The sequence below is a fragment of the Rhinopithecus roxellana genome, chromosome 20 (assembly GCF_007565055.1).
Source record: "Rhinopithecus roxellana isolate Shanxi Qingling chromosome 20, ASM756505v1, whole genome shotgun sequence".
Taxonomy (NCBI): domain Eukaryota; kingdom Metazoa; phylum Chordata; class Mammalia; order Primates; family Cercopithecidae; genus Rhinopithecus; species Rhinopithecus roxellana.
The window spans coordinates 25,147,045-25,160,206 of NC_044568.1; the positions used below are offsets into that span (position 1 = coordinate 25,147,045).

Consider the following 13,162-nt stretch of genomic DNA (forward strand, 5'->3'; position numbering starts at 1 on the left):
GCTTTGGAGGCAGCCTCGCTGCGGGTAAACCTCGGTTAATGTAATGAAAGCAGCCCAAGTCTTGGCTTCTTCATCTGTAAATTGAGGTTGATACCCAGCTAATAAGGAGCTTGTAATGATTCAAGGAGTTAATGTTTAACTCATAGAGTCTAAAACACGGTAAGCCAGGGCATTGGTAACTAGCAATTGCTATTATTAGAAGGCTCTCTCATTCCCATTTCTCTCTCCGAAGATGAGGAGAGACGCTTGGGCCAGGAAAAAGAATTTTATCCTACATACGACCTGGTTAGATTTGCTTTTGCAGGCTAGGCGGTGGCTCATGCCTGTAATTCCAATACTTTAGGACACCGAGGCATGAGGATAGCTTGAGCTCAGGAGTTCGAGAGCAGCCTGGGCAACATAGTGAGACCCCCCCCCCCCCACCCCCTAGTCTCTACAAAAAATAAAAATAAATTAGTCAGGCATGGTGGTGCGCGCCTGTAGTCCCAGCTAATTGGGAGCCTGAGGCAGGAGCATTGCTTGAGCCCAGGAGTTCAAGACTTCAGTGAGTCGTGATCACACTCCAGTCTGGGCAACAGAGAGAGACCCTGTCTCAAAAAACAATAAAAACATTTTGAAAAGATCTGCATTTGCAAATCTGTCTATAGGGCCTATCTCTATCAGAAAAGACCAGGAAGCTCCAAGGCTAATAGGCTGTTTGTGATCCAGCACTGCTGTTATGATCTCCAAACATGAGCAATTTTGAGATGAATTCTGGCTCTCAAAAGTTCTATTAATGTTTTTCCCATTACCACATCTAGGAAAATAAATAAATAAATAAAAATTGGGTTTTCTTTTGAGACAGAGTTTTGCTCTTGTTGCCCAGGCTGGAGTGCAATGGCCCAATCTCGGCTCGCCGCAACCTCCACCTCCCAGGTTCAAGCAATTCTTCTGCCTCAGCCTCCCGAGTAACTGGGATTACAGGCATGCACCACCACACCCGGTTAATTTTGTTTTTTTAGTAGAGATGGGTTTTTCTCCATGTTGGTCAGGCTGGTCTCAAACTCCTGATCTCAGGTGATCTGCCTGCCTCGGCCTCCCAAAGTGCTGGGATTACAGGCGTGGGCCACTGGACCCAGCCAATAAAAATTGTTAATGCTAGAGATGCTGACCATATTCTGTTAGTGTTTTCCTCCGTATTTTTCACTGACTGACAATCCCCTCACCTTAAGTTTTCATGGCAACTGAATTAGAACTTGGTTTCTGAGTATTCCATGGAGTTCCCTTTCCCAAAATCTGCACCAAGATCAAGTGTAAATTATCAGATACCTCACACAGGCATGGGCATATTTGTGCTTGTGTTAAAAAAAAACTGAGCCAAGAAGTCCAGGCATGGTGGCTCATGCCTGTAATCCCAGCACTTTGGGAGGGTGAGGCGGGCGGATCACTTGAGGTCAGGAGTTCAAGACTAGTCTGGCCAAGATGGTAAAACCCCGTCTCTACTAAAAACATAAAAATTAGCCGGGTGTAGTGGCATACACCTATAATTCCAGCTACTCTGGAAGCTGAGGCAGGAGAATCGCTTGAACCCTGGGAGGCAGAGGTTGTTGAGATCCGGCCACAATACTCCAGCCTGGGCAACTAAGCAAGACTGCATCTCGAAAAAAAAAAAAAAAAAAAAAAGCAAAAAATTAGATTATTGCTTCTCAAAATAAGAGAACTGTAGAGAAAAAGCTATCAATATTCCTTGTCATTTAGATCCGATATCTGTGTTATGACTCAATTTGCTATCCTTTTGCAGACATATGTCCATGGTTACTACCTAAATGCAGATGTTTTTTGTTTTTTGTGTTTTTGAAATGTTCTCCTGCCTCAGTCTCCTGAGCAGCTGGGATTACAGGCAGACACCACCATGCCCAGCTAATTTTTGTATTTTTAGTAGAGACGGGGTTTCACCATTTTGGTCAGACTGGTCTCGAACTCCTCATGATCCGCCCACCTCAGCCTCCAAAGTGCTGGGATTACAGGCATAAGCCATGGTGCCTGGTCTGCAGTTTTGTTTTTGTTTTTGTTTTTTTTGAGACGGAGTCTGGCTCTGTCGCCCAGGCTGGTGTGCAGTGGCCAATCTCAGCTCACTGCAAGCTCCGCCTCCCGGGTTTACGCCATTCTCCTGCCTCAGCCTCCCTAGTAGCTGGGACTACAGGCGCCCGCCACCTCGCCCGGCTAGTTTTTATTTTGGTATTTTTTAGTAGAGACGGGGTTTCACCGTGTTAGCCAGGATGGTCTCGATCTCCTGACCTCGTGATCCGTCCGCCTCGGCCTCCCAAAGTGCTGGGATTACAGGCTTGAGCCACCGCGCTCGGCCGCTGTTTTTGTTTTTTAAGACAGAGTCTCACTCTGTTGTCTGGGATGGAGTGAAGTGGCACAATCTCAGCTCACTGCAACCTCTGCCTCCCAGTTTCAAGCAATTCTCCCTGCCTCAGCCTCCCAAGTAGCTGGGATTACAGGTGCCTGCCACCACACCAGGCTAATTTTTTGTATTTTTAGTAGAGACAGGGTTTCACCATGTTGGCCAGGATGGTCTCAACCTCCTGACCTCGTGAGTCGCCTGCCTCAGCCTCCCAAAGTGCTAGGATTACAGGCGTGAGCCACCACACACGGCCCCAGCCTGCAGTTTTAAATTATTTATTCATTTTCTGGTGAAACCGTGAACTACTGAATAATATGGAAAAAAACAAACTTTTTTTTTTTGAGATGGGGTCTCGCTTTATTGCCCAGGCTGGAGTGTAGTGGTGCGATCTCAGCTCACTGCAACCTCTGCCTCCTGGGTTCAAGCAATTCTCCCTGCCTCAGCCTCCCAAGTAGCTGGGATTACAGGTGCCCACTACCACCCCTGGCTAATCTTTTTTTTTTTCTTTTTTTGAGACGGAGTTTTGCTCTTGTTGCCCAGGCTGGGGTGCAATGGCGTGATCTCAGGTAACCGCAACCTCCGCCTCCTGGGTTCAAGTGATTCTCCTGCCTTAGCCTCCCAAGTAGCTGGGATTACATGCATGTGCCACCACACCTGGCTAATTTTGTATTTTTAGTAGTGATGGGGTTTCTCCATGTTGGTCAGGCTGGTCTTGAGCTCCCGACCTCAGGTGATCCACCTGCCTCAGGCTCCCAAAGTGCTGGGATTACAAGCGTGAGCCACCCTGCCCAGCCTAATTTTTTTTTTTTTTTTTTTGACACAGAGTCCCGCTCTGTCGCCCAGGCTGGAGTGCAGTAGCGCAATCTCGGCTCACTGCAAGCTCCACCTCCCAGGTTCACACCATTCTCCTGCCTCACCCTCCCGAGTAGCTGGGACTACAGGCACCCACTACCACGCCCGGCTAATCTTTTGTATTTTTAGTACAGACGGGGTTTCACCGTGTTAGCCAGGATGATCTCAATCTCCTGACCTCATGATCCACCCGCCTCGGCCTCCCAAAGCGTTGGGATTACAGGCGTGAACCACTGCAAAATTTTTTGTATTTTTAGTAGAGATGGGATTTCGCTATGTTGGCCAGGCTGGTCTCCAACTCCTAACCTCAGGTGATCCGCCTTCCTTGGCCTCCCAAAGTGCTGGGATTACAGGCGTGAGCCACCGCGCCAAGGCTTTTTTTTTTTTTTTTTCTTGAGACAGGGTCTCGCTCTGTCACCCATGCTGAAGTGCAATGGTGGGATCACAGCTCACTGCAGATCTCAACCTTCTGAACTCAAGCCACCCTCCCACCTCAGCCTTCTGAGTAGTTGAAATTACCAGAGTAAGCCACCATGCCCAGCTAATTATTGTATTTTATGTACAGGCGGAGTTTCGCCATGTTGCCCAGGCTGGTCAAACATGTTTCAAAAAAAATTAAAACATGAGCTTTGGCTGGGCGTGGTGGCTCACGCAGGAGAATCACTTGAACTCGGAGGGTGGAGGTTGCGGTGAGCCAAGATCGCACTCCAGCCTGGGCGACAGAGTGAGACTCCGTCTCAAAAACAAATAAACCAACCATGAGCTTCATTCTTTGCATAGCAGTATTCTGTTTGTTCACATAATTAAATATTATAATTACTTGTTTTAAAAAAATTACTGGGATGAAGTGAGGCAGGGAGGAGTAAAGGAGAATGGCAGGGCTAAACTAATGTGGGGTCTTGCAGGCTCTGGGAAAGAGTCTGGACATTATTATTATTTTTTTTTTGAGATGGAGTTTCGCCCTTGTTGCCCAGGCTGGAGTGCAATGGCACCATCTTGACTCAAGGCAACTTCTGCCTCCTGGGTTCAAGCAATTCTCCTGCCTCAGCCTCCCAAGTAGCTGGGATAACAGGCATGTGCCACCACGCCTGGCTAATTTTGTAATTTTAGTAGAGACAGGGTTTCTCCGTGTTGGTCTTGAACTCCTGACCTCAGGTGATCCGCCCACCTCAATCTCCCAAAGTGCTGGGATTACAGGCGTGAGCCACCATGCCCGGTGAGTCTGGACATTATTCTAAATGGAATAGGAAGCCACTGGAGGAATTTAAGCAGAGGTATGACATATCAGATTTTATTTGGCAGCCATGTGAAGAAAAAATTGCAGGAGAGGCAAGATTGGAGGCAGGGAGACACGCGACGAGGTTCTTGCCTTTCTCCAGGGGTGATTAAGACAGAGAATGAGCTGGGCAGTGGAGGTGAGGAGAAAGCCATGCATTCCAGATATGCTTTGAGTTAGAAGATTAAGTGTAGATGACAGGTGATTTTATGTACTGGAAATTAGAGTTTCATTGGGCATAATTTTAATATTCTGTGCATAAAGAAATTACATCAATTTGGCCTCTCACCACTTTTTGAGCAAGGTGAGTCCTGAAACAGGTAGAGTTTGAACCATAACAGTTACAATGATCTTTTGCTGAATTTTATCGCTATTACACACGTTTTATAAAAATTTAAACATGGCCAGGCACGGTGGCTCATGCCCGTAATCCCAGCACTTTGGGAGGCCAAGGCAGGCTGATCACCTGAGGTCAGGAGTTCGAGACCAGCCTGGACAACATGAAACCCCATCTTTACTAAAATCACAAAAATTAGCCAGGCATGGTGCACATGCCTGTAGTCCCAGCTACTTGGGAGACTGAGGCAGGAGAATGGCTTGAACCCAGAAGATGAAGGTTGCTGTGAGCCGAGATCGTGCCATTGCACTCCAGCCTATGTGACAGAGCGAGAGTCTGTCTCAAAAAAAAAAAAAAAAAAAAAAAAGGCTAAGTGTGGTGGCTCACACCTGTAATTCCAGCATTTTGGGAGGCTGAGGCAGAATTGTTGAATCCGGGAAGCGGAGGTTGCAGTGAGCCTATATTCTGCCACTTCACTCCAGCCTGACCAAGAACAAAACTCCACCAAAAAAAAAAAAAAAAAAAAACCACAAAACAAAAATTAGCTGGGCGTGGTGGTGCACGCCTGTAATCCCAGCTACCTGGGAGGCTAAGGCAGGAGAATTGCTTGAACCCAGGAGGCAGAGGTTGCAGTGAGCCAAGATTGCACCACTGCACTCCAGCCTGGGCAAGAGAGTGAGACATCCTCTAAGAAAAATAAAAATAAGGCCGGGCGCGGTGGCTCAAGCCTGTAATCCTAGCACTTTGGGAGGCCGAGACGGGCGGATCACGAGGTCAGGAGATCAAGACCATCCTGGCTAACATGGTGAAACCCCGTCTCTACTAAAAATACAAAAAAAATCTAGCCGGGCGACCTGGCGGGCGCCTGTAGTCCCAGCTACTCAGGAGGCTGAGGCAGGAGAATGGCGTGAACCCAGGAGGCAGAGCTTGCAGTGAGCTGAGATCCGGCCACTGCACTCCAGCCTGGGCGACAGAGCGAGACTCCGTCTCAAAAAAAAAAAAAAAAAAAAAAAAAAAGAAAAATAAAACTAAAAATTAAATAAATAAATAGGCTGGGCGCGGTGGCTCACGCCTGTAATCCCAGAACTTTGGGAGGCCAAGGTGGGTGGATCACGTGAGGTCAGGAGTTCGAGACCAGCCAGTCTAACATGGTGAAACCCTGTCTCTACTAAAAATACACAAAATTAGCTGTGCGTGGTGCCCGGCGCCTGTAATCCAAGCTACTTGGGAGGCTGAGGCAGGAGACTCTCTTGAACCCAGGAGGTGGAGGTTGCAGTGAGCCGAGATCACACCACTACACTCCAGCCTGAGCAACAAGAACGAAACTCCATCTCAAATAAATAAATACATAAACAAACATGTAATATGTGTGTTCATGTTTATACTGTTATATAAATGATTCACCCAAATGAATGCGTATCTTTTACCAGGGGCTACACATAGTAGAGAACGCATTTCTGGATTTTTTCTGGATTCGTGGATTTATATTTTTAGTAGAGATGGAGTTTCATAATGTCGGCCAGAGTGGTCTCGAACTCCTGACCTCAAGTAATCCGCCTGCCTTGGCCTCCCAAAGTGCTGGGATTACAGTCCTGAGCCACCAAGCACAGCCTTTTTTTTTTTTTTTTTTTTTTGAGACAGAGTCTCGCACTGTCACCTGGGCTGGAGTGCAGTGGTGTGATCTCGGCTCACTGCAACCTCGACCTCCTAGGTTCAAGCGATTCTACTGCCTCAGCCTCTTGAGTAGCTGGGATTACAGGTGCCCGAGACAACGCCCGGCTAATTTTTTTGTATTTTTAGTAGAGACGGGGTTTCACTATATCAGCCAGGCTGGTCTCGAATTCCTGACCTCGTGATCCGCCCGCCACGGCCTCCTAAAATGCTGGGATTACAGATGTGAGCCACCGCGTCCGCCCCTATTTTGTTTTTATGTCAAATACTATAATTAGAAATAATGTATATTAGGTTTCCATTTTATGCCTGTGACCTGCTACCAGGAGAGAAAAAATGAGGAGTGAGAGTTAGGTGAAAGGGTAAAGAAAGACAAGAAAAATTGGGAGGAGACCAAGATCATGTCTTTTGTGGGATGGAGCTGAGGGCCATTATCCTTATCAAACTAATGCAGGAACAGAAAACCAAATACCACATATTCTCACAAGTGTGAGTTAAATGATGAGAACTCATGAACACAAAGAAGGGAACAACAGACACTGGGGTCTACTTGAGGGGGGGGGGTGGGAGGAGAGAGAGGAGCAGAAAAGATAACTATTGGGTACTGGGCTTAATACCTGGGTGATGAAATAATCTGTACAACAAATCGCAGTGACACGACTTCACCTATGCAATAAATCTTCACACGTACCCCCGAACCAAAAATAAAAGTTTTTAAAAAATTGGGAGAAGGAAGAACTCGGCAGAGGAGGGCTAGTTTGCAGGTAATTCCCCTGAAGGACTGCCTGGCTCCTCCCTGGCTTTCCACAACATTTTGTGTTCTTTAAAACATTTTCCCCGGCTAGGCGCTGTGATCCTAGCTCATGCCTGTAATCCTAGCACTTTGGGAGGCCGAGGCTGGAGGATTGCCTGAGCTTAGGAGTTCGAGACCAGCCTGGGAAATATGGTGAAACCCCTTCTCTACTGGAAAAAAAAAAAAAATTAGCCGGGCATGGCGGCGTGCGCCTGTCGTCCCAGCTACTCGGGAGGCTGAGGCAGAAGAATTGCTTGAACCCAGGAGGCGGACGTTGCTGTGAGCCGAGATCTCACCACTGCACTCCAACCTGGCGACAGAGTGAGACTCCTTTACACACACAAAAATATTTGCCTCAAAGAAGTTGAGGTAGGGGGGACGTGCATTGTTACAATGCAAATCCTTTCGCATTAAATCCTTTAATAGCTCTCAGTGTGGCCTGCAGACTAAAACCCCAAATCCTTAACGTGTCCCAGTTTGGTATTTTCCTACGCTTGGTCGACCCGGCCCACCCGCTTCCCGGTTCTTTAAGGGCGGAGCCTAGCTCTTTTCTGCCATGTGGCCTTACAGACTGGTTCCCGGGACAAGAACTGGGTACTTCTCCCTACCCAAGCTTTCGTTCGTTTTTTATTCCTGGCCACCCCCTCCCCCTCTCCCATTTCTCTGCTCTCCTGTTCATTCCTTTAGAGCGATTACTTTCTGTGAGTAGACATCCATTCGCGTCCATTCAGACATATTATCCAAAAGACAGACGCTCATCCGTCTAGGCAGTCAGGCTCCAAGAGAGGAGCCCAGTCGGTCTGACTCCCGGAAACTCCGTGCACTGGGTCAGCCACATAGTAGGCAGTCTACTGGAGACTTTGTTTAGGTCAGTGAGTCAACGCAGGCAGCAGCTGAATCAGGAGAGAGTCCCCAACGCAGACAAAGGGGCTCCTGAGACCCTTCGGGGCGCCGAGGCCCAGGTTTCGTCTCCCTCTGCTGCAGCAATGCCGTCGACTCAAAGGCGCTCAGAGCTGGGGAACTGGTTCTAGCAAACAGCACAATCTCGCCCGAATCCTGGTCGGCAGTAACTCGATCTTTCCCTTAGGCGGCGCTTCTAGTCGCAGGCGCCCAGTTCAGCGCGAGGCATCACGGGATTTGTAGTCTCCGTGGGCATATACCCACCACGCTTGCGCACCGGTGAGGCGCGCACCGCCCCGCTCCACGCCCCTTTCAGGATTCGGGTCCTCGTAAGGAGCAGTCCAGGCGACAGCGTTCCAACCTAATAAGCCTCTCTCGCCCGCCGGGGACAAGCCGGGCTGGAGAAAGAATCTGCTCTTCGGAGGCTGGCGCAGTGCCTTGGAAGGCGGCCAGAATCCCCACACACACCCGCCCCGGAAGTGAGCGGCTCCTGGCGCAGGGCATTGTGGGGGGCGTAGTCTCTTTCTCAGGCGGTCCTTCGCGGCGTCCCCGGGGCCGACTCCCGAGCGCAGGCGGGCAGCCAGGCGGGCGGCGCGGCGCGGGCCGGCAGGAAGCGTATTCTGGGCACGGGGCGCCGGGCGGGCCGGCTGCGCCGAGCGGCAGTGGTGGGATACCACCCAAGGCCTCGCGCGGCGCCGCCCGTCGAGGGGCGGGCGGCGGCGGAGCCACTGGGCCGTCGAAGGGCGCAGGAGGCCGGTGGGCCGGGCCGGGCCGCGAGGCGCAGCCATGCCTGGCTTTACGTGCTGCGTGCCAGGCTGCTACAACAACTCGCACCGGGACAAGGCGCTGCACTTCTACACGTTTCCAAAGGACGCTGAGTTGCGGCGCCTCTGGCTCAAGAACGTGTCGCGTGCCGGCGTCAGTGGGTGCTTCTCCACCTTCCAGCCCACCACAGGCCACCGTCTCTGCAGCGTTCACTTCCAGGGCGGCCGCAAGACCTACACGGTACGCGTCCCCACCATCTTCCCGCTGCGCGGCGTCAATGAGCGCAAAGTAGCGCGCAGACCCGCTGGGGCCGCGGCCGCCCGCCGCAGGCAGCAGCAGCAGCAGCAGCAACAACAGCAGCAGCAGCAACAGCAGCAGCAGCAGCAGGCGTCACCCTCTGCCTCCACTGCCCAGACTGCCCAGCTGCAGCCGAACCTGGTGTCTGCTTCCGCGGCCGTGCTTCTTACCCTTCAGGCCGCTGTAGACAGCAGTCAGGCTCCGGGATCCGTGCCGCCGGCGCCCATCACTCCCACTGGAGAAGACGTGAAGCCCATCGATCTTACAGTGCAAGTTGAGTTTGCAGCCACAGAGGGCGCAGCCGCTGCGGCCGCCGCGTCGGAGTTACAGGCTGCTACCGCAGGGCTGGAGGCTGCCGAGTGCCCCATGGGCCCCCAGTTGGTGGTAGTAGGAGAAGAAGGTTTCCCTGATACTGGCTCCGACCATTCGTACTCCTTGTCGTCAGGCACCACGGAGGAGGAGCTCCTGCGCAAGCTGAATGAGCAGCGGGACATCCTGGCGCTGATGGAAGTGAAGATGAAAGAGATGAAAGGCAGCATTCGCCACCTGCGTCTCACCGAGGCCAAGCTGCGCGAAGAACTGCGCGAGAAGGATCGGCTGCTTGCCATGGCTGTCATCCGCAAGAAGCATGGAATGTGAACTGGTGCCCCGGCGGCCTGCTGGACTCCCAGACCCCATCCACCCAGGGGACTGCAGGCCATTGTTGAACTCCTCTATACTCCTGGGGCACTGGTTGACAGTACTGAGGCTTAAGGCAGCTGGACTCTCTTGCTGGTGACCTGGCATCCTCAACTGTTTCCTCCTGAAGTGGAAGCTGGGGCCTTAGACTCTGCCCTGGTGACACCAGCAATTATGACTTTGTCTACCCTTCCTCCCCAGTTATTGTTGCAGATTCTGGTTAAGCAGAGGCTTCAGAACCACTGAACTTGAAACTTACCCTCTAGGGATGCAGGTGGTATGTCCAGGGACTATGGGTTTGGGATAAACCATACCTTAAGGTTGGTCAGCAGACAACTCTAATGTGTGTAGTGATAAGAGATTCAAGTAACATCAGTTCTCCTTTTCATGCTTTTCCTTCCCAGGTGCAGCCTGTGATTCTGATGGGGACTGGTAAATCTGTGCCTCTGCTTCCTAGGATTTATTTTCCCAGGAGACCATTTACAAGGGGATCTGGATGATCTGCTGATGGAGATCCAGCTTGCCAGGGACTTAGGTTTATCCTGTTTTGTTTGCTACTGGTTACAAATTCTATTTTCTGTACAATTAGACTAAAGTTTTCACTGTGTTTGTTTGGCAAAACAAATTAAACAAAAAGTAAGGTTTTTATTTGGGTCTCGCCATTTTATTTTTACAAAAACATAGTTAAATGTCCTTGAAACATGGGGAAATAGGCCTCAGCCTATTTGAAAGACCAGGCTGACCCTGAAAGTAGAGATGCTTATGACCAGGTTTTTCCAAAAATGGACCCTAAGCACATGGATCCTGGCCTTACAAGGTCCTCACAGAGTTCCTGGCCCAGCTCACCCTAAAGAGTTTGGAAACTGCACCAAATGGGCCCAGTTTGTCCGTGGGTTATCTCCCTGTATCCTTTCAACAAGAAGGACCAACTGGTAACTAAACTATATTGTGATAGTTCGCCTTTGAGGGTTTTGAATTCTCAGCTGGGATTGAATTTTGCTCACCATGACATCCCTTAGGCTTAGCACAGCCTCTGGTATGCATGTGCATGGAGTTACTCTACGAACCAGTAAGACCACAGCTGGAGCTAGCCAGAGCTTCTTCAGGCACAAGGACTCTTGTATAGATACCTTGGCCTTGGTACACCTTTGGTGTGACAGATCTGTATTCACAGAGGGCATTAAGAAGTTGGGAGGTGTGATCCCTTGACTCATTTTCTTGGTTGCCTCTAATTTTTTTTTTTTTTTTTTTGAGATGGAGCTTTGCTCGTGTCGCCCAGGCTGGAGTGCAATGGTATGATCTCAGCTCACTGCAACCTCTGCCTCCTGGGTTCACGCGATTCTCCTGCCTCACCCTCTCGAGTAGCTGGGATTACAGGCGCCGGCCACCACATCTGGCTGATTTTTGTATTTTCAGTAGAGACAGGATTTCACCATGTTGGCCAGGCTGGTCTCGAACTTCCGACCTCAGGTGATCCGCCTGCCTCTGCCTCCCAAAGTGCTGAGATTACAGGTGTGAGCCACCCGCCCAGCTTCTATCTTTTCTTAGATTGGATATTGTAGGGGCAAGGATGACATTGTTTTTGTCTGTAGCTCCAAGTAATTTAGCTCAAAGCCAGTGTCTCGAAGTGAATGCCTTTAAAGCTGTGGGTTTACTGTGGGTGGTGGGGTACAAATAGAGACTTTCAGACCCCATAAAATATGACTTCCTTCTGTTACTTATGGACAAAGCCATCTGCCTGGGGACTTGCCTGTGGCAACATGCTGGAATGGTCCTAAAACTCAAGTCTCTGTTTCCCTTCTAGTCCCTTAGCACTGAGTTGGGAAAGAAGTCTGGTGGGGAAGAAGGGGTGAGACATAGGTTGTGTGGGTGCCTGGTTGGGGGATGGACTGGAACTCTGCCTTCCTAGGGTTAGATCTGGCTGGTAATCAGGTGGTGGAAGCACAGCAGTGCCCTTTGTTGCTCCTATTGGGCCCGTCTCTCAATCTTCCGGGTTTCCTTCCGTGGAGTGAGGTCTTTTCCAGGCTGTAGCCATGCTCTTCAGTGCATCCTTGAGCTCCTGTTTATTGAAGGGACTTCTGCTGTTTCTGCCTTGGCTCCCTTGAGGCTCTCAACAGTACTCCCTGGACCCTCTCTGGTGTTTGGAGGTTATGGGCAGTGTTTTGGCTTCTTAGGGAGAAGAAGACAGTTCACAGAGCAATGGAGATCCCAGATGCAGATGTACAAGCGGGGCAATGCAAGGTTCTCACCAGCTGAGTAGTAAGCATCTAGTCTGACAAAGTGTAATGTTGACAGACCTGAGATTTAAAAAACAAGCGTGGTCCGATCTTACCAGTCATCTCTTGAAGGGGTAGCCTAGGGGTGGGTAAAGGTGCAAAACTCTTCTGGAAGAACGTCAGTACTGAGAGATCTCCGGCCAGGAGGGAAGGCTAGGAGTTGCCTGGAGAGGCCTTGCAGCCATTTCCCTTACTTGTGGTACCCTAGGTTGGCTGCAGATGTCTTTGCCAAGCACAGGTCTGACCTAGAGACTGGACTTACCACAAATGTTTGTGTTACCAAGGAAACAATGAAATGGGCGTTGAAAGGAAAGGGCAATGGGTAGGAAGAGAACTATTTACAATCTGGTCACTTAAATCACAGGGAAATTTTGGGTGAGTCAGTTATTTCTTTCCTCATTAATAAAAATGAAACACTTAGCTGCTATGTCTGCTGCAAAAAAACCTTACAGAATGTTTTGGGGACTCCTGACTGTAGAAGTTTGAGGGTAACCTCTCCAGCCAAGCCCCACCTGAGGGACATCTGAGTCTCCGGCCCAAGAACAGCCTAGCCTGCTCGAAACCAGCTTTGGGCCCAGCTCGCCCAGGGGCAGGCGAACGAATGTTACAATTGCAAGAGCTTTGCGTTCCGCCCGGGATGGTTAAGGCCACACAGCTCGAAAGAGCAGCAGCGGCAGCCATAGCCCCAAGGGGAAGGGGTTTCGTGAGCGGAAACGGCCCAGGGGCCCAGGGAGGGGCAGCTGGGCCAGCTTGGGGCCGGGCTGGGCTCCCACGGAGGCGGGGCCAACCCCCACCCCAGTGCACAGACCGGGCGGGGCCGAGCCAGCTGAGACCAGGCAACAACTGAGCCCTGACCCTAGCGGGGCGCCAACCTCCAGTGTTCCAGAGGCTTCCACTAGACCACAATTCTCAGGGGCTTGCCCCGACA

At 50.6% G+C, this 13,162-nt stretch overlaps 1 protein-coding gene across 1 annotated transcript; it reads left to right on the forward strand.

Moving 5' to 3' along the window:
* The first annotated feature begins 8,536 nt into the window (after positions 1 to 8,536).
* Positions 8,537 to 10,606, forward strand: THAP11 (THAP domain containing 11). Its single transcript, XM_010355080.2, has 2 exons — positions 8,537 to 10,235; positions 10,363 to 10,606. The coding sequence occupies exon 1, from the start codon at positions 9,005 to 9,007 to the stop codon at positions 9,917 to 9,919; it is 915 nt and encodes a 304-aa protein (XP_010353382.2). The 5' UTR covers positions 8,537 to 9,004; the 3' UTR covers positions 9,920 to 10,235; positions 10,363 to 10,606.
* The last annotated feature ends 2,556 nt before the right edge of the window (positions 10,607 to 13,162 follow it).

Excerpts from the sequence above, each read along its gene's own strand:
- THAP11 (XM_010355080.2), top strand. The coding sequence starts at position 9,005 with ATGCCTGGCTTTACGTGCTGCGTGCCAGGCTGCTACAACAACTCGCAC.